The 27,379-nt window shown below is 40.7% G+C and overlaps 2 protein-coding genes across 8 annotated transcripts in view; both read right to left on the bottom strand.

The window, feature by feature from the left end:
* rapgef6 (Rap guanine nucleotide exchange factor (GEF) 6) overlaps positions 1 to 3,075 on the bottom strand; it is a 76,487-nt gene extending 73,412 nt beyond the window's left edge. For 3 of the 6 annotated variants that reach the window (XM_025910944.1, XM_025910943.1, XM_025910942.1), the window contains exons 1-2: positions 2,085 to 3,074; positions 799 to 816 (exon numbers count right to left, since the gene is read on the bottom strand). In XM_025910944.1, coding sequence (XP_025766729.1) covers positions 799 to 816; positions 2,085 to 2,657 — 591 coding nt within the window. In that variant the 5' untranslated portion in view covers positions 2,658 to 3,074. Of the gene's footprint in view, positions 1 to 798; positions 817 to 2,084 lie in introns of all 6 variants that reach the window. The other 3 variants (XM_025910941.1, XM_019363809.2, XM_025910946.1) reach the window with 3 other exon arrangements.
* A 5,023-nt stretch (positions 3,076 to 8,098) lies between these two features.
* Positions 8,099 to 27,379, bottom strand: part of LOC112848052 (rap guanine nucleotide exchange factor 6) — a 51,148-nt gene continuing 31,867 nt past the window's right edge. Inside the window, exons 2-6 of one of the 2 annotated variants that reach the window (XM_025910950.1) lie at positions 26,982 to 27,052; positions 26,004 to 26,060; positions 21,619 to 21,702; positions 8,577 to 8,646; positions 8,099 to 8,236 (exon numbers count right to left, since the gene is read on the bottom strand). In XM_025910950.1, the coding sequence (XP_025766735.1) occupies positions 8,141 to 8,236; positions 8,577 to 8,646; positions 21,619 to 21,702; positions 26,004 to 26,060; positions 26,982 to 27,052 (378 nt within the window). In that variant the 3' untranslated portion in view covers positions 8,099 to 8,140. Of the gene's footprint in view, positions 8,237 to 8,576; positions 8,647 to 11,818; positions 12,502 to 21,618; positions 21,703 to 26,003; positions 26,061 to 26,981; positions 27,053 to 27,379 lie in introns of those variants that run through there. The other variant, XM_025910949.1, reaches the window with a different exon arrangement.

Raw genomic sequence — 27,379 nt, 5'->3', positions numbered from 1 at the left:
TCACAGGAAAACCATGGAGGATTTTTTCCTATTAGCCCAGCTGCTTTATGAAGGGAAAAGTATCACCTTTAAATCCTGACCCAATGATCAATCAGCAAATCAATAAACCTTGTTCTCCACAGCAGCAGACACAGAACTTAAGCTAGGAAAAAAAGAATTTAAAAAAATTAAAAACATCTCTGGACGACTTTAAGTCAGAGTCAGAGACGTGTCTGTTTCATCTGAAGCCAAGTAGAAGCTCAGCACACAAAGCAACTCCTTTATGTGACAAATGATGACCGATTTGATCGGACTATGGGGGCATAATAAGCAGGGATTTTTATTTTTATTATGTGGGGTAATGTGTGGAAATTTACAACTTGTGCCACCAACAGCCCTCATCGCACAAAACAAATCACAAGTTTCCACTTTTGAGGGATATGTGCCGATGATGTGACTTCCATCTGAGGGGGAATCTGAAACTTGCACTATTACATTAAACCCATCACTGCCTAGCAAGGCAATGTTGTTCCCGGCATGCATCTGTTAATTCCTCTGTCTGTTTATTGCTATCTGCCACCCACAGTCACAGCAGACAGCGGAGTGTGCATGTGTGTGGCAGCCTCTAAATATGACGACAACCACCCCCCCACAGGACTGCCGCTTTCTAAACAGGTGCCTGAACCCAAAGTGACTCATATAAACAACCATGCATGCTCAAGCACACTGATCACATGCATGACAGAGACACGAACACAAAACACCTGACACAGACAGACACACAGGCAGAAAAGTTTCATGTCTTGTATTTCATCCTACCTGGTTGTTGACATAATCCTGAGCGGATGCATGAAAAGGGAAGAGAAACAAGAAATAGTCACAACAGCAAAATATGCAAACTACGTCTTGTCAAAGTGAAATTAGCACAACATAAGACATCATTGTATTCTTAATGAACAAAGGCAAGCGTGCCACTCAAGCCAAGTGCCACACAGTCACCTCACAGCAAACAGTGCAACACATGTCAAAGAACAACAATCTCTTGTGTCAGTTGAGTCTTTGCTGTCCAATATTGCTCCAATTCCATGGACTCCTAAAGTAATTCTCTATATTTCTCATCTGTTTTAGTCCTGCTTCTCTGGAGCAGCGCTGTGCTAGCACATCTGAGCAGATAGCCTTTACATAATAAAAGGCAGTCACAGAAAAGAATGGTGTGGGATTCGGCGACGCTGAGGGCCAGAAATGTAATTTTAAAAAGTGGAACAATCACCGTGAGACCACAGAGGCAGGTAGGGTCGACAGAGGACGCTTTAAACTTTGCATTAAGCCCCATCGCAATGCTCCGGGGAGCTTTGCATGAGCTGGGAAAAGTGTGCATATGACCTGAGTGTGGAAGTTTGTTTGTGTGTGCGCGCCTTTGTGACTGTGTGTGGCAAAGCGTGGCTTCTAGTGATTAGTTAAAACTGTAACTGACACACTTCTGGCCATAGTGATGCTATCGCAGAGGGGGAAGTTCCTACACGCTCAGCTTTAATACTTTTCCTACACAACTTTGGTTCAACAGACCTTCAGAGAAACGTTGTTTTTCCTAACAAAATTCAGCTTTATGCACGTTAGATAGCGATGCCTCAGGCATTTGTTTTCTCTGTGGCATTGACAAATAAGTTAAATACCAGAGCAATGCATGCAAGCTGCGAAACAGTGTTTCCCCATACGCTTTACCATCCCCCTCTAGCTTTTTGGTGCTTTTGTTATCTTATTCTTTAATTCATTAAACCAAAACTTTATTGAGAATGAACTGCTCTCTGCACACTGTGCACATCACAAGATACTTTAAAACTGAAACTAATGATTATAGTTGGGATGTCAGCAAGCTTCAGAGAACCAAATGTGTGAACATCTTTAAAGGACCCTCAAAAGACAGTAATTGTTTAAACATATGAAACCCAACCAGCCATGTCTGCTCAGTGTAAGCGATCTACTGGAAAGAGGCAAAGAGTATGTTTTGATTCCATTTCCACTTACACAGAAGCAACATGTCAATACTGTAAATACTGAGGGTGGTTAGCATTAGCCTTTGCTGTTAGTAAAGCTTTTATTCTTACCGTGTTGTAGCTGGCGGGGTCTTGGCCGTCTGTGATCAGTTCCCGCTCTCCCCTGGGGTTGACCCTTCTGAAGCGTCGTCTGGACCGCCGTTGGGAACCCTCCCTCTGCAAGAAGCTGTCGTCCCCCTCGCTGCCGTTATCCACCTGCAATATACAGGGAACACTCTGCTCAGAGCAGAAACTTTGACGGGACTTGTCCCCACAACCTTCAGGTGTCTGGGGGTAGCTGGAAGATCGATCCTCAGCGTATGTGACCTGAGAGCACGGCTCAGAACAGCTACGTTTCAACAGTTCAGACTTCTGGATCTTAGGGAGTGTGTTCAGATTGTTATATTCCACATTCTGGCTGTCAGATTCGGATCTCTGCTTCTTATAACCCAAACTTTGGGTCTTAGATTCTGTGACGCTCTCCAAGTCTGAGTTGTGATCCTTGAATGTGTTCCCTTTCTCCCTCCGTGGCTCTGCTTCAGGCCCTAGGGCTTCTGGGATCTGGTCCTGCTCTTCTGCTGGCTCCTGGTTGAACATCCAGTTCTTCCAGAGCGCAGAGAGCCGGTGCCAGCGGAGCACACTCATCTGGACTCAAGGAGGGGACCAGAACAACACATAAAAGCAGGAAATACCACGAGGGGGAGAAGGGAAGAAGAAGAAAAAACAGCGGGGAAACCCTTTTATACAAAAGATGAATAGAAGTGCAGCGTCCAAAATTTAACACAAAGTCCAAAATCCTGGGGGATCCCACGACATTTCATCCTCTGGGTCACTCCTCCAGAATAAGAGAGAAAACAACGCAAGTGTATCAAATGAAGAAACAAACAAATCGACGACGAGGGCAGAAGAACGAGCGCCGCATCTCCTCCTTTCTCAAACTTGGCGAGAGTAGTCCTCCTCGAGACAGAGTTCATCTGCTCGACATGTTGCATACTGACAGGCTTGCTCACATGGTCGCTCGCTCGCTCTCTGACTCTGTTTGACACGCGCACACAGCACACACTGAGCCACCAGTTTCCTCCAGGAAACCGTAAATACACAAATATCCTCATCAGGCAGGAAGAAAAAAAAAAAGAAAAACAGCAGAGCACACAGATTCCGGCCATACAATTCATTCCCCTTAGACTTTTTGTGCGGGTCTGTTGTTGTAAGAGGAATTTGTTTTCTTTCTTCGTTGCATAATGCTAAGTGAAGTCAACAACCTTATTATCCCAGCAATGAACGGATTTTTTCAATAAATAAATGATGTAACCCAGCTCCTCTGCCTTCATTTTTTTCCCAAGGCTCTTGGATCTGTTTTTAAATTAGCTTTTTAAACGTTTTTTTTTTTTTTAATTATCTTGTATTTAAGTATTAGTTTTGTGCTAGGTGCTCCGAGTCTGACACTCTCTGGTTATATAACAATGTCCAAGTCATGGCAGCTCATGGATCAGAGAAAATTATAGTGTTTTCGATTTTTTCCTTGTCAAAATGTGTGGTCATGTGTGGTCCTGCCATACTAATATTAGCCTGAAGTCAGGACAGATCACTTCCCGCACCTAAAGATTTAAGATTTAAGTTTTAGCACCCCCTAAAGTGGGCAGCCAGAAGCAAAAGAAGCTCAACAGTAGCTTTGTTTACTATGTTTTCATGCGCTCAAGCATAAAAAACATTTGTCAGAGCATGCTGGCAAATACAGTAACATCAATCCATTGCCTTTACTGTGCATGGATAGAGTGCTCAGACCAACAGTCCCCAAACAAAGTCCTAATTCCTGGCTTTAGGTTTTGTTGTGACTTTGTCATCCTGTTACCACCATTTTTTTTCCCCACTTTATCCTGACTAAATATTATGACACCTTTAAACATGTGTAATGTCCTACTGTCAGCAAACCTGCCCATCTAAGAAATCAAGTGTAAGATGACGTTTTAATGTGTTTAAGTGTGACCTTCTTTCCATCCATCCCCCCTTAATCCTAATCTTTAATATTTCACTTCCTTATTTGTAACTTTTAACAGACATCCCCCCCTGCACGATTTTTTTTCCCCGGGTAGGATTACATAATAATCTGAAGGACTGTTAACTCGTAAGTGCTGCACATGCATGTTTGCATGCATTCTCGGACTACACGTGACAGACAACCTAGCAGACAACCAAACTAACTTTAATTTATATCTTCAGGCCTGTCAGAAAAAAACGAGAACAGGGAGAACAGAAGAGAAGGATGGATGATTTATCATTTTGTTACTTAAATTTTTAACTTCTATTTGAGTGGTTGTCATGAATTTTCCAACAGCGTGCATCATTCATAATGAACGGCACGACGCGCTACACTTTTTGGATGTTAATTTGTCATATTTTAGTAACAAGGGAGAGATTTTGACATTTAAAAGTTTGCAAATTTAACTTGATATCTGAGTGTTTCTTCGTTTTAGACGAGTCAGTTAGTCACATTTTTTCCCATTTTAGTTGACTATGAAATCCCTATTTTCAAGCCCATTAGAGCTGTATAGGCTCTGCTATTATTTCTGTATTTACTAGAAATAATTTCCATTTAGGTTTACATGTTTCAATAAATGTTTCAGTCTTTCATCTCGCAATAATAATACAATCAGAGATTTCACCATAGCGTATGTACACCACAAATGGCGTCTTTGTATGTGACCACTGTGTGTGTGTGTTTTTTTCTCCCTCTTCAGGTCAGTCATGTGTCAGTCACTGATACAGGTCTTAATACAGACCCATGATCGACCGCAAAGAGCGCCGGGGATGACTACAGCTTCTGTGCTGAGAAAAGTGGAAGAGAGTTAAAGAACAGCCTTAAGCGACTGCCGTTTGTGCTGTTAGCCTTCATGTAGTCACATAGAATAAAAACTATGACACCTCAAAACTCTGAAGGGAAACGCCACAGAGCAGTTTGAGTTTTGACAATCTTGTAAAACAATAAGAACACTTAAAAGACTACTCAAATAGAAACAAAGCGAAGACTGACCCAAAGATTTTCTGTCACAGTAGAAAAGAGACTCAACAGCTGCTCTGGGTTGTAACACACAGAAGAAAAACCTTGTCTCAGGGAGTTCTGCTCAGATATACTGAGTAAAAACTGGGTTGTGGGTAGTTTAGCTGTCATGGTCTCTAAAACAACTGCGTGAAGGATAGTTCAGCAATAAAATACCAAATAACAGTTGTAAAAGGAGCCTGGATTGGTATCAATGTGCCCCTTCTCACGGTGAAAAATGTCATCTCGCCTCATTTTAATGAGGCTCATGAGACAGACAGCCTGAAGGTTATACACAAAAAATTCTGGAGGGGAAGGTTACACTTTCACATTCATCCTGTGAGCCTGTAATACACATGGCTCTCTGTCTCCTCGACTGATTATAACCCATTCTGTCCCATGACCACCAGTTATGTTTCTGACCGACAGTCACTTCTATATTAAGTTTCCCGCTTCCTCTAAACATTTTAATATGCCTGTGTGACTAACTTCATGTCTACTCATCTCCCGGTTTACATTCCACTCCGTCTATCTGATCATTTGCCTGGCAGCATGCATCACCAGCTTTTTTTTCCCTCCACTTTTTCATTCCTTACTCTCTTTTTCCCGCTGCGTGCTTCTTTTTAATTTCATCTATTCCCCCCAACCAGACACAAACACACACACAAACAACCCCACCCTGTCAGTCTTTGAATGTCAGTCCCTGTCATCCTGTGACCAGAGTCATGACGAAAGCTACAGATTATATTCTCTCTACTATTCCCATGGTCCTAATTAGCTGATTGGCTGCAATGCAGTGTGACTGGACCGCAGTCCTTCTGCCCACTTGTGTATTTACCCATGTGTGCATAAAAGTGTGTGTTTCGATTAGCATTTCTTGTTATTTTCAATACAAAAAAGTGGTTATTCAATAATTTTTAGTTTTAACTTACTGAGGTCCTTTTGAACAATGCTTTCTATATATTATATGTCAATCACTGTAAAAATGGTCTTGTTTTTTTTTTTAAATTTCTCTTTGAATTGGCATACAGACATACGTTCTTTCTATGAATGCACTGGGCCGCCAACAAATTAAACCTATAGTAGCTGTTTAGCCTTGGAAACCCATGTCACGAAGCTCACAGCACACAGTTTTTTGTGCTGATGTTAAAGTCAGAGAAAGGTTGGAACTCTACAGTTATCAAGTGAAATGACCCCACTCTGTGACTTCATGTGGTCTGACACTTCACGGCTGAGTTCCTGTGGTTCTTAAAAGCTTCCACTTTATCATGGAATATCTAGGAGAGAAGGAATCTGGCATGCTATTAAAGCACCAAGCTCGAATTCAGCGAGCTCACTGATTCACAAATGTTTGTAAAGGCAGACTGCGTGGCTAGGCGCTTGACTAAACAAACCTAAATTCAAAGGTTAAGAGGTAAGGCCAGATTCTTTTGTCTATATAGCTTTTTTTTTTCCAAGGCAGTGCTGTTTGTAACTTAAAAACAGTCATATACAAAGAAGCAAGAAAACTTGTATCCTTTCTAAGGTTCTGATAAGCTGGTTCATTTGGTCTCTTTCTAACCCTCACCCACCTCTCTTCACACACACAGTGAACTGTTTAATTCAGTGATTTAATTCAAAGGCCAGTTTAATTCAAACCAATTTTATTCCCTCAGCCACAAACTCTTCTTTTCACAATTAAATTGAATTTGAATTTATTTCTCGTGCCCCGGGCAAATGAGTGGACTAAATTCACAGGCTCCTCTTCACAAACTATCACACAATCATACCTGGAAGACTGTCAGTATCGCTGCTCTCTGTTACCGTAGCAATCACCTCTGAATGGGCCCATGGGTGTAGTTCAAGATTAAGCGTCTTGCTGAAAGAGCACCTTACTATTGTAATCTTTTTTCAATGCAGAACATTTCCAGGAAAGTTCTGATGTCCCTGAAACTATTGGGGCAGGGTTTCCAAAAGCCACAAAGAACATGTGAGTGCTGAAAGCTTTTTTTGTCATATGATAATACCCTTCCCACCACTCTTAAAAGAGCCGAGGAGATAAAGAGAGCCACTGGGTGAAGCCGAGGAAGGGCAACTATGGGAAAAAAACCAAAGTGGCACAGTTGCTGCTTTGTCACTGTTGCACAATTGTTCTGTTCTTTATCTCTGCAAAACACAACAGGTACTTAAACTTCTCGATTGTAGTTGCTGAAGGGCTAGTTAGCTGAACTAGGGGCTGGCTAAAGCTTTGTTTTGCACCATTATTTAATATACAACATCCACCAGTTTTTACATGTTCTTTCTTTAGAAACACCACACACAATCAAAGCATAACTGTGTGTTAGCATTAGCTTAATTGGCTTGATAATTATTTGCTACTTACTTAAATCAACTGATTTCTAGTCTGAAATAATCCAGTGTGTTCTCTGCACATCCACCACTGTAAGGCTTGGATTAAACACCAAAAAGGACAAGAACAGACTAAAATGGAAAGACTGCAAAAAAAAAAAAATAAGTGCCCAATTACTCTCTTTTCAGTAATTGTAAATCAGGAAATAGACAGGTATCATGACTGCAGACCCATCACACCCTGGAGACAACCTGTTCCAACTCTGCTACAGAACACTGTGCACCAAAACAACCAAATATCTGTGGGTTATCTGGGGTTAAATTTATTTAGTTTATTTCTTTATTTCCTGTTCAATAGCATCAGTGGAACTGGTGTTACCTGTCCTCTTTTTGTATAAAACTTTGCAGCTTTTCTCATCCCATCGTATCCTTCTAGTCCCTCAGACAAAGCTCAGGCAAAAGAGGAAAATGACAGCAGGAAGAACAATTAGGTAGGAAGCGGACAGAAATTTGTACGCACTGCAACCTTGTGGAGGCAAACAAAAACAACATTCTTATATACTAAATGTTACGGCAAACTTGACCTGAATGAAGTCTTTGTGATATTGTCAGACACTAAATTAAAACCACAGACAGGTGAAGTAAACAGCATGGATCCTGGTGATGCACAACATGCAATGGAGTGCTGGGTAAACCAAAATTAACTGGACAAACTTAAATTGTTTTAAATATAAGAAATCTTTTTAATACTGCCTTGGATACTTCAGTATCTCTTTGCCTTGAGAATCTCTTGGGTTGCTTCTGCAGGATGCTTAGTCTCATTATCCATTTGCACTGTTAAGCGCTGTCCAATACGAGTCTGAACAGAGAGTGTATAACCTTCTAGATGTAATATCAATTAAAAATATGGTCCTTTATAATACTGAAGATGTAGATAATGCTTATGCTATAAGAAAATGCAGAGAACAGAGAAGGAAGAACAGAAATGGGCAAAAAGAAGATGAAAAGGTTGATCAGGACAATGACAATGGAGGGGGGGAAAGGTACTGCAGACATCAAATAAAGACAGAAAAATAGAAATATTATCAAAGCCCAGAGATGGGAGAGTGCATGGGAGGATAAAAGGGCTTGGAAGAGGGACAAAAGACAGACCGAGTCTAAAACAGAGAGGGAGAACAAGAGACTGTGTCTCTACTCACCACGATCATTTCCGATGGCTCCAAAGTGATGCATTCACAGCCTCGTCTACCTCCCAGCTGCTTACCAAAACTGTGGGGAAAGGGCAGCGACACACAAAAAGTGAGTGTTAAAACAGAAATATACACACTGCAGAGATGACACAAATATCACAAGTGAGAGTAGAAACAGATGCAGTTGATCATGTCTGCCCAACCACAGACAGTACCAGGAATACAGGCCGATGAATTTACAACAGCAACTTTGTACAAGACCCGGCTTATGGTTAAGCTTTGCTCTGACCTTAGATCAATCCAATACAACTTTTATACACAAATAAAAGAAACAAGTAGGCAGAAGAATGTGCAGTGACAATGTGTGCACCTCACACATACTTCAAACCAGATAAACTCAAGTGTACCAGAAATAGCTGTGGACAACACGAGATGTAAAAGGAAATAGTGTGAGAGATCGAATGTCAAATTATAGCTTAGGGTAGTGACCGGTTTTACAGTTTGTTTTCACATGTTTAAAGAGAAAGCAAATAATACAATTCTTTGTTGCAAAGGATGATTTTTAAAAAATTATAATAATTTTACCATTTTTATTGATATCTGATCAATCCCTTCCATGTGTGAATATTCTTTATACATAATTTTGAAGCATTTTTCTCGGTGAGTACCAGCTCCGGACATTAAATAAAAACAACTTCCAATGCAGTTTTCAAGGGCAGCCACAGCTTTGTGTAATTTTATGTGTAATGACAGTTGCTCAGTAGACGCTAGCTGGCAACCCCACTGATAGGGCGCCTTTGGTGAGACTCTTTTGCATCTCACTTCACTGCGTGTGGTAGAAGAGCTAAAATTAGTTATAATGACAGCATAATAATAGAAAACATTAAGCTCTACCCCAGTGGGTGTTTGTCAGCAGCAATGCAAGCTTTGAAAAACAGCTTTCCAGTTTGATTTATCCATTTTATCTGGGTTTGGTCTGTGGGTGTAGCAGAGAGACGTAATCTCTCAAGCATGTCCCGTATCTGCCCTGAGGTTTCTCCCCAGGTGGACATCACATCCACCGCTTTTACAACCACACCTCATGTTTATAGGTGAGCGCAGGAACGTGCATTGACCAGTAAATGTTCGGCGTCACAACAGATGCAGCACCAACCCGTCTGTCTGTCAATCTCCTACTCCGTTCTCCCCCAACTCTTTAATAAGACCCCAAGATACTCAAAATCTTTGACTTCAGGAAGTAACAGCTGGAGTGCTACTAGGTATTTCAACTGCAGTTAGAAGGAAAATGTAAAAGCTAGTCTCACTACTCTGTGAGATGGGTTTTAGCAGTTCAGTTGTGTCAGTGGTTTGTGGCAAAAGTTCAACCGCTGAGAGAAAAGAGAAAGTCGCTAAATAAGCATTTGTGTTATACATTTAAAGGTACAGAGAGACTAAAAAGAAATAAATAAGACTCTGTTTACGCTTCTTAGAAAAGTACAAGGACATCCTGCATTGATGGTATTTTTTTTGTTATATCTGGCCAAATTTGTACCAGGCCACATTGCAGAGTGGTTACACAGATCAAATTACTTCGGATCTTGGTGGTTGTTTACACTTGTACTGAGTGATGTGACCACACAGGACAAGTGTAAACACAGTGTATGTTAATGAAAAAGCATACAGACTGCTTACATCTCTTATAATGGACGCAGAACTTTTGTGCTTCTCTGTCAATTAGGAAAAAAAAAAAGAGCTAAATGCAGAAGATCAATCTGGATCAGGCCAACCACACCGTTACAAGTAAACAGTCTCTCTGCAGTCAGCTGGGTCATTTTGTCCACTGACAAGCAGGAGTGGAGCAGCTGATGCTGTGGCGAGACCACGTGGGTGAGTTTGGCCTTTTCTTCTCCATGGAGATGACTAAGGATATGTTTGGTACAATGAAACCTTTGTTACAAATAAACTCTGCTTGACTTTGATGTTATAACATTGTAACATGTCAGCCGCCATTTACATTCTACGTGCAGCTGATGCATCTTCATGCTGACATCTAGACTGAATTGATGATTAAATGAATTCATCATTATGATCACATGGATGTTGAAAGCTTCCTGTTGGCACATATGCTCTGTAAGTGTGTGAACAGTGTGTGAGCTTAATCCTGAGAACACGCTGCGCTGAGAACACGTCTCCATGCTAAAAGTGGTGCCTCAGCATTGTTTGAGGACCAGGGGGGAAGAGGCTGGTTTTAATCATGGAAGCGTGCTGAGCTGGGACAGAACAAACTTTCACTCCTCTCCGATTTCATTCTCACACTGTCACACGGTGGCGCCCATCTGGTTTGCAGCTTTTTGCTTTCCTCACTCATATCCTTCTTGTTTCCATAATACGTCTCTCTTTGTGCTTCACCTCCACCCCCTTTCCCTTCTGATCATCTTCACCCTTCCAATGACTCCATTTTTTCTTTTTTCCTGTATCCATATTATACCACTTGTAAATAATTCCCTTTAACTTCATGTTTCTCTTCCTGTTTTTATTCATTTGCTTCCTTTCCAAAGCCAAATCCATCTCAAAGCATCTCTCTCTTTTCTATATCATTTTTTTTGCTTTTGCCATTTTCCTCCCTTCTCTCCTCATCTCATTCTGTATTCCCTTTCATCATTTCCTTCACTCCTTTTACTGCCGGTCTTTGCTTCCTCTAGGTCAAAAAAACAAAACAAAAAAAGAAAACTTTCATCTAGTCACATCTTAAATAACAGCTTCTTACTGACACAAACAACACTCTGAATTTAGGCCTCACATAAAAGTCTGTCTTTGTAATGCGTTCTAATGATAGAAACAATGATGAAAGTCTTCCATTTTTTAATCATGCTTTTCTTCTAATAAACAGATTTTTCCAGGATATATTAGCTGAAGCCATTGTGAAGAGGATGTGAAATCAAAACTTTAGTGCCTAAAACTGAGAGAGGAAATAAACCTACAGCCACAAAAGATGGAGGAAGCTGTCACTTCCATGGAAACCTCTCTTTTAGCAGCTAAAAAAGGCCAAAATAGTGGTGTGTGAATTTATTTGGCACGTACCTGTCGCATACACTCAGGCCACTTTTATCTTTTGGTAGCACAATTAAAGCACAAAAGCATTACATTAGGTTTTCCATAGAAAACTAAATTATTCACTAAGCCTAGAAAATATGAGGCACTTCTTGTTTTCATAAAGTGCTCTGTTCAGGTGAGTCTGGGGACAGTAAAACCCATTATCAGTTCTATTGATTTTCTCATTTTAATACCATTTATATAGCGCTGACAGTTGGAGAAGGGCTTTAAAGTTCAAAGCATGCCTTGAAAAGGTGCACGTTGCATCTTTGTTTACTGGATTTGGATCAATTAATAATAGAAAACTTTCTTGTTCATCTCTCGTGATTTTGAGCCGTTTCGTGCATCCCTGCAGGTAAGCGGCACAAATCTGCTGCAGAAAGCATTTCTACAGCTGCAGAGTGTTTGCCCTCGTCCATCAATGCCACGCAACACATGGGCCTGACCACTGGGTCCAGTTTACATTCCCCAAATTGTTTCACACCACAGACTGTTCTTTTTTTTCACATCTGCAAGTCTGTATTGTTTCTTTAGATGTTCTGAACTGATTTTCTTATAAAAACAAAAACTGACACGCACAAGGGAATAAGCAAACAAACAGAAATGATCAAAATCATAGACTATCTATACAGTCGCTCCCGGCAGAGCATAAACTCAATTGTTCCCAATGAGGAATGCAGTCAGCTGGGCAGGGAGTTTGTTCAGAGCCCTTAGCCTGGAGGTCAGTCTGACTCTGACAGGATCTCTCCACACTCCACTGAGGCGAGACGCCTGGTCCCTGTCAGCGCTACACAAAGCCTGCCAAGCCTGTCTCCTCACTGTGTGTGGGTGGGTGCGCGCAGGGCAGAGAGACAGGTTGTGCCTGAGAAATACAGGAGAGATGCAGTTTGATGCTAAAGGAGAAAAGATGTCAGCCTTTCACATCCACAGCATTATACTGTATGTGCTTTATGTGTTTGTGTTGGCTTGCTCAATATTTTTTCTTCTGTTTTGACCTTACTGCATTTCCACAAAGAGCACAAGAGCCAAATAAACTTGAGTCAACTGTAAGTGAGTTTACGAGGTTATGTGTGGGCGCACATATTTGTACCCACCAAATGATGCTGCTGCCCTCACTGAACTGAAATGTGATAACAGTCTGTTGTCATTTGGTGTGAATCTGTGCCTCAGAGGAAATTAGACAGCCTTCTAAAACCACACTATGGCCAAACATTAGCCTTCAGCCTTACGAGGTAAAAGTGGATTTTAAGTTTCATGAACTTAAAATCCAAAAAACATGCTGACAAACACTGCTGCACCGAACATTTATCCATACAATGCTAGTGTGCGTGGGGCTGTTTAGGTCTAGCTGCACTCTAATTCTTGGGTAGTTACTCTTATGTCTGTATGAATAGAAGCTGATGGTTTGCATTGAAGATGCTGAGCGGTGGTGAAACCTAAACAAGTGCAAAGTAAAGGAGAAATGGAGAAGATTCGCCTCCAAAATAAAAACTGTCTTACCGCTGCAACAAATACATTTCTAAGGGCGCAACTTTTACTTTGAAAGCAAACAGTTCGAGTCTGCTTTGAGTCTCACTTTTCATTGTTCTCCTCAGCAAGCAGTTGTTGAGTGTTTGCAAACAAGTTGGCAAACTAAGGGCGATCGCGGCAACCTGCTAGCAACCAAAGCAAATTTAGACTGAGGTCTAAACTAAACACCTAGAACTAGTTTTTAACAAGTGAAAATTTCTTGGCTATTTTGGCTTAAGTAATGCAGCGGTTATAAGAAAACGTGTACAGCACTGTCCAAGTAAGTAGAGGAAGTGCAAGATGATTGGCAAACTAGGCAGATACTAGCAAGCTAACAGATTTCTCAGTATTGGTTATAGTTACTACAGACATAACTGCTAAGTGTAAATTTCTTGTAACAATAATAATCTCTATATTACCAAAAATAGAATTGTGGTGTAGCCTATTGATTTTAGAGGTGTTAACAGATGGATCTCATTCAGATCTCCATAAAATATATCAGACTGACATTGACTGATGATGTCATGACAGGAAATTACCTTTCAGATGCATTCCTGCAATTACGGAGCAGAAGCATCAATAATGTATGCTGTATTAATGTATGATGTATGCTGTTCTAAAGATAATACTACACACAGCACAAACCCTTATCTGCCTCAATTTATCACGACAGGCTTCAATGCTCCATCCATCCATTCATCCATTTGTCCACAGACACCAACTGCTTATGCACGTTGTTAAAGAAATCACCATTAGTATAACCAACCTGTATGGTATTTTAAAGGCTGGAAATTTATTATGTCTGCGATGCACTTGCTTCAATAAATTCCTCTCGCGTTAGTAAGTGAGGAGTGCTTCTACAATAAATCAACTTTAATCCCCATCATCTCTTTCATCTTTTAGGAAGGGAAATCTCGTCCCTTCGAACTTTGCTGGATTTCAGCAGGTGATGATTTCTCTCCCGTCCTTTTCCAGCAAAAACAAGTTGTCGGCAGAGCTGAGAACAGGTTCAGTGCCGGTTCAGTGACAGCTGCAGTGCCCTGGGCAATAAACCATGACAGCTGGTATAGAAACTGACCACACACACACACACACACACACACACCCTGAGGTGTCTATTGTCTGAAGCGTGGAAAAACCGACAACATTCTCAATAGTGGAAAAAAATATTAATTAAATAGCAAATAGCTCTCTTTTAGTTTTACTGAGCACTTCAAGTATATTTACAGTGCTCTAACCTACCATGCACACACACTCACATGCTCATGGATGCATCAGGGGAAGGTTGGTTCAGTATCTTGTCAAAGGACACTTTGACACACAGACTCGAGGAGCACAGGATTGAACCAGTGACCTCCCGATTAGTAAACGATCCGCTCTACCTTTTGAGCCTACGTTAAAGTTGCGGTTTGAGATGATGAGACGATTAACTACATGATGCACTTGCGCAGTTTGCAAAGATTGATTGGCATGTTGTGTACCATCATTTTCTCCATGCTGGCGACGGCGTCGGCCAGTCTCGTAGTCTACATCACAAGCTTTGAGAAGATTCAACACAGAACGATAAATCAAGCTCAAGTTGTTGTGTAATGCAGAGAATTCCGACAAGATTCAAATCTGTGTTTGATAACAATGTAGGATGTGCCAGGCTTGACCTGCTGCATTTTTTTCCACGCGGTGTTATTGCCTCCGAAGAATGCCAAAAATGATCTGCTCCCTCCAAAGTATGCAAGTATTCAAAAAATGAGTGCAGGACAAAAAGCAACAAGTCTTTCCATGTTACGTGTATTCTCACTAGTGGAAATGTTCTTGCTTAGACGAAGGTTGGTGCCTGGGTACGGCATATACGGAGGGTAGGAAGGGCAGGACATGACGCACATTCTCTCACTGTGAACTACCTGTGCTATTCAGTCATTGGGCTCTGAGATTAAACAGACCCATAGCTGGCAGAGGCCCGCTGATTATCCAGTTCGACTGATTCATACATTTGCAGTCTCACATACAACTTTGCCACATGTGAAAATGAATCCAGAAAAGTTTCCACAAACTTCCAAACTGACAACCTAAAGTCTGAAAGAAATGCATTAATTAAACCCCAACAGAGGTCAATGGCCATTTGGCGCCCAAGCTTCCATGGTAATAATGACAAGCAGTAAAGACACAGTTTACCATACTTAGAAATCTACTTCTCAGTCTCCCTGACCATTCGTCTTCTCATTTTTAGTGCTTGGTTGGCCAACACTGACAGCTCTGACTCATATTCAAAGAAGACTGAGGAGCTGACCAGCAGCGAGACCACCAGCACACAAAAAGACTGCCAGACAGACTCCAAGTACTCCAAGTAATGATCCAGTAGGTCATTCAGAAAAACATCACAACACATTCATGTGGAAATCAGCAATCAGTTAAAAGGGTGACCTCAAATGTATCCATATCAGATTTTAAAAATTACAATTAAATAAGCACCATTAACAGCCACTGCTCAACTCCAATGCAGTGATTGACTTTTTTCCCTCCACATCTTAGGGAATGACAAAACTAACATTCATTCATTCCTCTGCTGCGTGTGATGTCGTTGTCGTTCACTTCCTCCTAGGACAGCAATGTTCCAGAAAACATAGGGAAGTGAGCAGTTTTGTTTGAACTCAAGGAGAAGAAGTACAAGAAAAATAGGAAATCTTGCAATAATCTCACCAATAATTTTGAATATTTTACTTGGATGTTTCACTTTTGAATGGGGACAATCTTTCCTCCGTATCTTTAGTTTTATATATGACGAGTTTAGTAACAAACTGAATTTTCTGCTTTTTTCCTTTGCGTTGGTCAAATGTATTAAAAAAGAAGCACTACATATTCTATTTTAGTCAACATACTTGTTTAAAGGTGTTGGCAATGTGAGAATAGAGGACTGCCTGTCTTTAAAAAAGCCATTGTAAATATGTATGAAAACACACAGGACTCAGTAGCGTGTTTTTTAGAGCAGTGCTAAGCCACAGTGCTCTAGGGAGAGCCTGGTTGTCCAGCTGGTTAAACTATGGCAGGCAGGCAGGAAATGAAGCGTGCTGGGCTGAAGAATGCGTAAAGAAATAGCGAGGGAGTTTTGAAAAAGAAAAAAAAAAAAAAACTCCAGAATTACCCCGAAATCCCCGTCGCCTTTTAGCAAGTGTGTAACGAAAAGCTTTAACACTACTAACCAGGATCAGGAACACAGGGGGTCCACTCCTTTGGATTCCTTGTATGTGAAATATTATCCAACATATTATCCGCAATGAGGAGGGGAGAAAAGTTCATTATTTAGATAATCCAGGATTAGATCCAAGTGTGTTTGTTTTGTACTCCAGAGTGTGAACTAGTGAGAAGTTTCCGCAGAAAGAAAGCAGAAGAGGCTTTTAGTTAAACTGAAGGAGAAGTGTGTTCTCTCTGTGTTCACTTCTGTCTGTCTGTCCGCTGGCTCCAGTGAGGTTTCTATTTGTCAGTGTGTGTGCGCGCGCGCGTGTGTGTGTGCGTGTGTGTAGTCTGCTCATTTCCTGCCTGGATGTGCTTTTGGGCTCCAGGCAGGCAGGCTGCTCAGGAACACATGGCCATCCACTGCTCTGCCAGGGGTTCCGCATTCTTCGCTCTCTTACACACACACACACACACACACACACACACACACACACACACACACGCACGCTCTCTCTCACTCACACACACACACACACACACACACACACACACCCTATTAGCTCTCTCAGTGACCCCTTCCAAGCCCCCTGCTGCTGCTGCTGCTGCTCGTACTCCAACACACAGACACACCCTCCAGTCCTTTCCAGTCAACCAACCTACCCCCCATCCTACCCTTCACTATGTTATCAACTGGGTCACAATGGAATGACACACACACACACACACACACACACACACACACACACGTTATTGATACTAGTCCAACAATTCTCTCTGTCACAGTTGGTCACTTGGCGCTTTGTGTTACAATTAAAAGAAAGTCTCCACAACTAGAAACTGCACCAACTGTTGAATTGAGGTTTCAGTTCTGCTTACTATGCCAACACTCTGATCAAGAGTAACAGTCAGCCAACAAAAATTGCTGGAGCTAGTGATTGCTATTTTTTTTTTTTTGACCTTATGCCATGCAAAGGCTGCAACATTTACTTGATGGAAAAATGACCTGTAAGCATTTTAATATTTGTTAACAGGACTTTTCTAAGACCAGCTGTGTGGTTTAGTAATTTCATTTCCTAATTTTTAATCACATTTTTGTGTCTGACTTTGACTCACGTGCATATTAAGGTTCTCTTAGCTGTTAACTTATTTTTATGCCTTTATTTCATCAGCGCGGTGGCGCAATACCCAGTATAAAACATGGACCTAGCGTTTTGGGTTGAAGCCAATGCAGAAATACCTTAAGTAGGCATTCAATCTCAAGGTCATCAGATGACAAAAGACTGACAGTATTATTCTGGTTTTGCAGACATGATTGCTACCTACGGAACATTAACTTATCAGCAATTTGGGATGTGTGATAATCATAACGACAATGTGGGATCAAGTGCATAAGGGCCCAGTCACACAGACTTGGATACCAGTCTGAGACCATCTAGCAATCACCAGCCGTCAGGAAAAAATAAGTATTCCCCAACCGTGGTTTCTGGAGGTTGACAGCAGTTGCTAGAAAAATGATTGCTAAAGATTCACTTGTCAAGTCAAGTCAAGTCAAGTTTATTTATAAAGCACATTTAAAAACAACCGAGGCTGACCAAAGTGCTGTACAATAAAATTCAAATATAAAATACTATAAAACACAGGTACATAAAATGCCTCACAAATAAAACAGTAAATTAAAAACAATAGGTTAAACCTTGCTAAAAGCCAGTGAAAATAGGTGAGTTTTAAGAGCAGTTTTAAAAGTTCCTAGGCTTGTGGAGAATCTGATATGAGGGGGTAGACTGTTCCACAGTCTGGGTGCAGCCACAGCAAAAGCCCTCTCTCCCCTAGTCTTTAATCTGTACCTGGGAACATCTAAAAGCATCAAGTCTGCTGACCTCAAAGATCTCCTGGGGCAGTAAATGCTAAGAAGCTCTGCCAGGTAAGGAGGTGCAGTGCCGTTAAGAACCTTAAACCAGCAGTAAAATTTTAAAATCAATCCTAAAAGCAACTGGGAGCCAGTGGAGAGAGCAGAGGACCGGAGTGATGTGGACTCTCTTTTTGGAACCGGTCAGCATGCGAGCAGCAGCGTTCTGCACCAGTTGGAGGCGATGCAAACAGGAACGATCTAAACCAGCATAAAGGGAGTTACAGTAGTCCAGCCGTGAAGTGATAAAAGCATGGACCACCCTTTCTAGATCGTTCCTGCACAGATAGGACTTGACTTTAGCTAAAATCCGTAGGTGATAAAAAGATCCCTTGACTACGGAGCTGATTTGTTTATCAAATTTAAAAGCACTGTCAAAAGTAACACCGAGGCTCTTAATAGAGGAAGTACATTCAGAAGTTAGGGGTCCCATAAAATCAAAAGAAGAGTTAGGGTCTTTAGGAAGCCCAAACACAATGACTTCAGTTTTACTTTCATTTAGATGTAGAAAGTTAAGAGCCATCCAAGTCTTAACGTCCAACAGACAGGAGAATAACGGCTGCAAAGAGTCCTTACAGTCTAACCTCAGTGGGAGGTAGATCTGAATGTCATCAGCAAAAAAGTGAAAGGACACATTATGTTTGCGCAGCACATCGCCCAGAGGGAGCAAATACAAAATAAACAGCAGGGGACCTAGAATGGACCCCTGAGGTACACCACAAGTTAAAGGAGCTCTGGGAGATGACAGTTCACCGAGGTGAACAGAGAAACTCCTGTTATCCAGGTAGGACTGGAAAAACTTTAAAACAGTACCTTTCAGACCGACACAGTGTTCTAGGCGGGATAACAGTATGTTGTGATCGACAGCGTCGAAGGCTGCTGTCAGGTCTAAGGTTACTAGGACAGCAGCACGACCAGAGTCTACAGTTAAAAGCAAATCATTAAAAACTCTCAGTAAGGCGGTTTCAGTGCTATGACGAGCTCTAAAACCAGACTGAAACTTCTCATAGAGACTGTTGTTGTCTAAAAATGACTGGAGCTGCCTGAAGACAACTCGTTCCAATACTTTGGACAGAAAGGGCAGATTGGAGATGGGCCTATAATTAGAGAGTATAGATGGATCCAGATTAGGCTTTTTGAGGAGAGGTTGAACAACAGCATGCTTAAAAAGTGTTGGGAAACAACCAGAGCTGAGACAGGCATTGATCAGGACCAGAAGGAAAGGTCCAACTGAGTCCAGGACCTGTTTCAGAAGACGAGAGGGAATAGCGTCAGTGGAACAGTTGGTGGACTTGACCTTACAGACTGTTTCATGCAGCTGAGAAAGAGAAATTAGCTCAAACTGATTAAAGGCAGATTGGCATGGGAGAGAAACACAGGGATTTAAAGGTGGAGGTGGAATGACAGACTGCAGAAGGGAAATCTTATTAACAAAGAAACATAAAAGTCATTGCAAAGGGTGATAGAAGGTGTGAGGCAAGTGGACGTATGAGGATCAACAATGGAGTTTAAAACACGAAACAAAGTCATGCTGTTCAATTATTTATTTTTTTTGCCCCACAAACTTGTATTACATTGACATATCAGTCAATGTAATACACTTGTCACTACGAAAAAAATGTGTATTTCCCAAACAGCTGGCAAAAGCCTCCTTGTGATTGCTTTGGTTGCTAGTATATTGCTGTGGTTGCATTTTTATTCATTGGACCATGGACCATTTAAAAACCACCGGCCAGTTGGTCTCCGAGCTGTATCAGGGTTAGTGAAAAGTGCAACATAAAAAGTAAATGTGGACCATTTGCCTGCAGGCAAAACTGAAGGCAACTGCGGAACTGCTAGTAAGTACCAGCAACCTCCAAGAGCCACTGTCAACTAGTTAGGAAACTAGCAACCAGTGGCTGTATCCAATCCAATATGGTGGACAAATTTTTAGAAGTATGCGCAGCATATCACACAAGAAAGCTATTAATACCTGTAAACAATGTCCTCATGTGCTTATATGCTCATTCACATATTCTTGATGATACTGAATAAAGAATTATATTGATTTTTAAAAATCTTGGTCATACTATTATTCGTCGGATTATCCATGGTATGAGGGTTTTACAGTCAGACTCCTTGTCACATCCATTTATTTCTTTTTTTTGGTGACAGAAGAAATGGTCAGAGGATGGAAGATGTGCTTTTGAATGGAATCCTTACAGTTTTCATCCAAGTCTGAAATGTTCTCACATTGTAAATAATCATTAGAACTGCAGGGAATTGCTTGGAAAACTACAGACTGATGCCAAAGGTGCAAGAAACATATGAATGTATGATCCCATTTAAGTGCTGTGATTGTCAGTTTGTTTAGCCTAGTCTAAGAGATAAAGCAGTCAACCAAAAGTCAGACTTTGTTTCGTTTTGTTTTGGGGGTTTTGGAGGGGTTAGATATTGCTGTCCTCTCCTTTTCATTTCTGGCATGTGTTGCTTCTGTTTCAGTCCAACTACAACAGCAGAGGGAAAGGTAAACATGGAGCGAAGGCTCGGCCTCCAGCAACTGCTGTCACAGCTTTTTCTATTACCATCAGTTCCAGTGTTTAAACAGGTGCAACGGCTCTGTGTAAAGAACTGCAATTTATTTTGGCAGTTTGGCTGCTCTAAAGACGAGGAGGACTTGACATTTTTATATGATATGGGCTTATTAAATCGCAAATGTTACTGATGAATCTCCGCCCAGATATAAAACCTAATCTCTCACTGATGGACTACCGGCAAGCTTTCTTTCTTATATTTGGCTCTGTACTTAGGTCAGCTTGAATAGATTCAAAATGATTTTTCAGCACTTTCCCATTTGATTTCACATAATGCCCATTATGGATGTACATTACTATAATATGTGTAACACACATGAGCAACTCCCTGCCAAAGAGCAGCAATTTAGAACTGTACAATTATGATAGATATCCGAGTGGAAAATCTGAAATCCCTGTGTCCGGGCACGACAACACAACAACCATCCATAAAATTGTTTTTTCCACAGATAAAATAGAGAAAACATATTAGCGTCTACAGAGTTGTAACTGCATGAGCAGGGGGCTTGGAAAAAGGAATCTGCTCTGTGTTGTTTAACATAGAATTACAAGCATGATATACAAGTATGTGTCTTTGTGCGTGCACAAATACACAAACAATCCCTTATATATCAGTAGGCGCCATCTTTTCATAAATCACAGCTCTGCCATTTCTATTTTCTAGCGTAAAGATGGAGGCGCATATATACAGACATCTTGGCGGCAGTCATATGGAGTGCGGCTGTGTAATATCTAATCCCACCTCATCTCCCCTAGACTGATCGCCACCTTGTCTCACCCCCATCATATTGTTTTTCTCTTTTCTTCTGTGAGTGATACATACCAGCACCTTGCCAGGTACATGTGCTCCTTGACGAAGACTGATCCTGAGAGCAGGATGTACCAACAGGTAGCAATGGTGTCTGGGCTGCAAGAGAGAGAAAGAGCACATGTGTCAAACCCAGTGGAAATGGTTTATTATTGAAGGCTGAAGTGTACACCATGTGAACCTTCAACATCATTTCAGAGGTTTTGTTACATTTCATGAATATGAATTCATTAAATTGGTGCTTTTTGAAGGTAAGTGGATTGGTTTTCCCTGGACTCTTCAAATGGACTCGGCAGTTTTTGGTTTCTTTTAACGTTGGTTTTCTAGGTTCTTTCTTCAGTTAAGGGCAGAGGCTCCTGGCGCAACTTCATGCACTTCACAGTGAAGAGCATAAAGTCTGAAGGTTTTTAAACCTCTGTCAACATGTAGAATTTGAATGACCTGTTTCGGCTTGTGGCCTTCACCACATAAGACATCACAGAAACCATTTGAATAGTGTAGAGACACTTCATTATTTATCACATAGAAAGGAGAAGCTTTAAAAAAAAAGTTATTGGGTGAGCTCAGACAACTTGTATATTTATGGCTAAAAAGAACAATTTGAAACAAGTCATGACACTTGAGGAACTTTTTTTCCCCTCTCAAGACTTTGAAAACTGCGGGAGTGTTGTCTACAGAACTCAAGAGTGAGAGCATATAAAGCACAGTTGCACTTTGAATGCTAAACGCTGAATTTTGCATTAGCATCAATGTATTCTTAGGAAGTCAAGCGTTATAGAATCATAATAATGAGACATTGCTGTGAGATGGAGATAATCCATTAACATCAGGACTGGCAAGTCTGACAATCTTGTCTGCCATTTACAAAAGCTGCAATATAGAGTTATTTCACCTAAGAATAAACACATCTCAAATATGTGCTATGTGACTTTCCATGCTGTTGCACGCACACTGTATATATATGATATCCAATAACGCCAAACACAAGTCTAATTAACTCCGCAATAACAGGGTGCTCATGTCAGCAGCAAGCGTAGATGCAGTCATACATGAAGAGGGGAGCCAGGGGATAAAACACAGTATCTGTGCCTGTGGGTGTGAATGTGAAAGAAGAGGGTAGAAAAAAAGAGAGAGAGAAAGCACTGTTTGAAGAGTGCAGATGAAAAGATGCACCACTGAGTGAAGAATTATAAGAACATATTATAAAACACATGACAGTCTGATGTACAATATACATTTAAAACAAGAATTTCTGCAAATTTCTTTGATTATATTTATTTATAACATTAGACATTTTTCATCTGCAAGTGGTGACTATGGAAAATTAATAAGCTGGAGTTTATATTCAAAAACTAAACTGCTATAAAAAAAAGTAATTTATACAGAAAACTCAGCTTAACAAAAAAAAAAATGGTTAGATAAAAATTGCAGGCTGGCTAGATCGAGTTTTTTTTTTTTTCAATGATAAAAGAATTTTAAAATGTCCTACTCTGTGGCCTAAAATTTATTTACATAATAAGAGCATGGATCATGTGTTCACTGTAATTCTCTATCTCAGCACCTTGGTACAAATGCATGCAGTCAGGTTTTCAGCATTAATTAGCCAAATTTATCATGCCAGCTTCTGTCTGAACCAAGTGAATTTAGATATGAGCAATACCCTCAACCAATAAGTGATCACTTTCAGTTGCAAGCAGATTACACAGATCCCTTGGAGGAAGGCAACTTGTCTCCAAACAACTGTGATCAGACTTTGACTGGCTACAATCAGTCTCAGACAGGTTGCTGAAGTTTGCAAATAAATGCTGCTTAACTTATAAACGCAGACACACTGCCAACACATTGTAGCTATTGTGGGTCAGTCAGTCTGCAGAGGTTAAAAATAATTCCACATCTACACTGTGTGTGTTTGCAATAGGAGACTCGACGCAACTGGTTGCCAACTGATTGTATTCTAGTTATATTAATATGTAAAAGTGAAGGTTGCCAAGCAATTTTGCAGTGAAATCCCTACCCTGCAGCAACTACGTCATTACGGCTCTGTTTCATATGTATGAGGTTTTGGGTTGACTCTAAATTTCTGTTTATGTAGATGGCAACATTGGCAATTCTCACATTCTCATATTATCAGAAACAGACTGCATGCAATTGCCAACTTGACTCCATTCAATGCTATATTGATAACACAATAACTCGGTTTTGTTGCAGTTTTAGGGCCATCTTGTTGTCTTCAAAGCCACTTTGAAGACAGGGATTGGCTGTCCCAGACCTGCTCCCTGTCTTTGAAGCAACCATTTCAAAAGTAACAAGACTGCAAGTTCATTGAACACGTTTGCAATAATTCTGGCCATGCCACCGTTTCCCCTACTGTAACTGTTGCATTAGTCTTTCTGAACAACCTTGGATTCAACTTTCACTTGAATCCACACAGGGCCTGAAAATTATTATTATCGATCTGCCTTTATGTGTTTTCTTTTTATTATGCACGGCTCATCATCTTCATGAGCCTCACTATTTCCCCAACACAAGCTTGGGGAGATCTGATGGGAGAAACATGATTTCAGGTTGGCCTTCACATGATGTATTCAAGTGAGATTCTACGATAAATATTGTATTAAAGTAGTAATTTCTGTAGTGAATGTGTGTTCATTCGGCCTGAAAGTGGTTCAAAGCCTTCACATTTGTTGCAAACACACAGTCTTGGGAACAAGACTTAACAAATGCTAGGACATGCTATTGGAGGTGGTACATTTGATCCATTTTGTGTAACTGGAGCGGATCTCTTTGTACTACAGAGGAAGCAAGAATGGCCAATTCGGTGAAAAAAAAAACAAAAAACAAGGAGAGAGTGTGACACAGAAGCTTAGAAAACAACAGTGGTTCAAATTGTTTGCTTTATTTCATGGTAAATTGAGTTTTGTCCCCTGAAGAAACCTCGAGCATTTTTAATAATTTTCTGGCCCTGTTGATTTAATTCGAGAGACATTCGGCAAATTGGACAAAAAGAATCATTTGGTGCAGCCTTAATCTCATCTGCATCATATCCATTCCTCCGCAGGTCGTTCATTTGATGCTTTTGGTATTTTTCAATCAATTTTCATTGAGTGTGGCACAAGAAAGCAGGTATCCTAAAAATAATTATGTTTAAAAAGCAGACAGAGGAGATTCATTTTTGCATTGCTGGGTTTAATAGAGTTTAGCATTAGTAACTTTTATTGCGGTTTCATTGCAGCGACCTTGATTGCTTTCATCTGCAGCCTTTTTAGCGCATGTGTGTGCGTGTGTGTAACAGAAGACTAATTGGACATGGTCTGGGTTAAGGCACTTACGACAAGCCTCTGGTAGAGAGGCAATGGAGTGTATCAGAGAGAGAGAGAGAGAGAGAGAGAGAGTTTTGTGTATTTATTTGATGCTAAATGAAACCACAGAGTGCTTAATGTGATTCCAGTGAGCATGATAATACATTAATAACAGGTGAAGGTTATCCCTCATCCTTTCATTTGTCTCTGTCCTCCCTCCATCTTTCACACTTCCTCTACATTCCTCTCCTGCTTTGTGCTCATTCACTCCTGCCTTCAATTCATTTGTCATCTCCCTTCCCTCTTGACATTGCTATCCCTTCCTCCTTCTTCCTCTTTAGCATATTTACCTCTTGTTTTCTTGCCTTCTCAGCATGCACTCCTCAAATTTTAATATAGCTCCTTAAACCTTTTTGTTTACTTTTTGCTACTCCCTCCTCTTCTCATCACCTCTGTTCATTACGCTGTGAACTCTGTCCTCATTTAATCATCCTATTACCTCTGCTTTCACGAGCCTCTTGTTCATCTCATTTGTTTTCTCTCCTCCTACCTCTCCAGCTTTCCCATAAATCCACCTTGTATATGATGCTCAAGTCGTATTAACCATCAGCCTCAACCATTTCAGTATTTATTTCTACACAACGCCATGACAGGAAATAAAAAATGTTTAAAAAATGAAAGAGGGCAGGCTGTCAGCGATTGGTGCTTTAAATCTGGATAATAAAAAACTAGAAAAAAGGAGGAGAAGCATTTAGCTTTTTGTTCATATAATGTTTATGTGCTGTGCTAATGGGCCCCAGTGCACCTGTTTAAAGGAATTGTTATTCTAGGCCAGTGGTTTTCAGCAGTTGAACCAAAACCTTGAAACTGAGATGTGCAAACACTGCCTACCACCACCAGCATCTTTACACTGAAAACCCTTTTTCTAGGGAGCCATTAAGTGTAAATGTTAAGGATTCTATAACTGTGAAACACAGTAGAAGACAATCACATAGAAAAGTGCATGAACTCAGCAGATCATAGCTCTTGATAGTCACGTGAGAGCAAAGATGGAGAGGTAAATAACAGCATTTCCTGCTAAGAGCGAGAACATGTACTTACTAGAACAGGACGTGGTTAGCCTCATGTTTTTCATACCTGGCAGACGTGCACATCGACCTGAGAGAGAGAGAGAAAGAAACAGGTGTAAACATTTTCTCCATTTAAAACCTCAGCTTACACTTTTCTGGCTCTTCCAATCCATCGTTGCATCCACATGTATTTCTCAGGCAGCAACAAGTTCCCAGATTTCAGGCACAATTACTACTGGCCGCCAGCGTAAAATGTTAAGGTGACCCGCTTCTCTAAAGCACAAACTTTGCACCTGGTCAGTGAAACTTGGTGTTTATACATTCAAGTCACATATGCCTTATCTTGAAAACTGGATAGTCTCTTAGATGGCTATGTGAGTCTCTGCATGTCCCTGAAACTCACACACTTACAAGCTGCCCCAGAAAGTGATTTTAACCACAGCCAACCTAAAATCCCTAGAAGGGAAATGAAATTATGTTTAATCTTTTTTTCTTAAAGTTTGGGATTTTCATTTACTTTAGCATAACAGACATTTATCAGGATCAACTGCTCAATTTCTGTCAATTAACACAGATCCATTGCCTTTTACATTACATGGGCCGATCGTGTGGGTACGTGGATGTCTTCCTCTTCAAAGGACCATCGTGAATTAGGTTAAGGAGTTGAGGAATCAGAATCACTTTTCAATGCACTTCCTGCTGAACCTGTATCGAACTAGCAAGAATAACATTTAAGCTTGTTTGGTATCAGTAAAGGAAGCTTGACTTGAAGTTGGTATGAACGGTGGCCAGGATGGGGAAAACCCATCTTGGGAAAAAAACAAAGACATTTGCAGAAACAATGTGTAAAAACCTGTTTGGGTAAGGTGTGCTTAATATAACAATTCAATGCAACTGACGTAAAACGCAATGTTATATTCTGAAACTGGGACGGGCTCGTCGCCTGTCAGCGTTGAGTGAAACTTGATGTTATTTATTTAAGTTTGGAGGTAAAATGGAAGTGGCTCACCTTAGCTGGTGTTCTCTAAGGTGTGAGAGAACATCCATGTGGTAGAGGTGGCAGTAGATGGTATGCAGGTCCTGGAAGATGGAAATGAAACCATTACTGAGGATTATCTCACATTTCAGAATACACAAGAGTTCAAAACTATTTCTGCAGACTATGACGTGGCACATGCGATCTAGTGACAAAGAAGTTTATACTGTATTTTCAAATGATTTACAGTGTATTAACGAACGAGTCTGTGTAAACTGCAAACTGCAGGGACGATGCTTGAGAATCGAAAGCTTTTTAAAAGATTAGCTCATTGTTTAGAGTGAGCATAAATTGTGTAAATCACATCTAGTGCTGTGATTTGACAAAAGCCACTTGAACTACGCCGAACGCTGTCCGTCAAACTGACACTC

This window comes from Oreochromis niloticus, linkage group LG10 (genome assembly GCF_001858045.2).
Source record: "Oreochromis niloticus isolate F11D_XX linkage group LG10, O_niloticus_UMD_NMBU, whole genome shotgun sequence".
Lineage (NCBI taxonomy): Eukaryota > Metazoa > Chordata > Actinopteri > Cichliformes > Cichlidae > Oreochromis > Oreochromis niloticus.
Note: the sequence above shows the minus strand (reverse complement) of the source record. Positions and strands in the feature narration are given on the sequence as shown.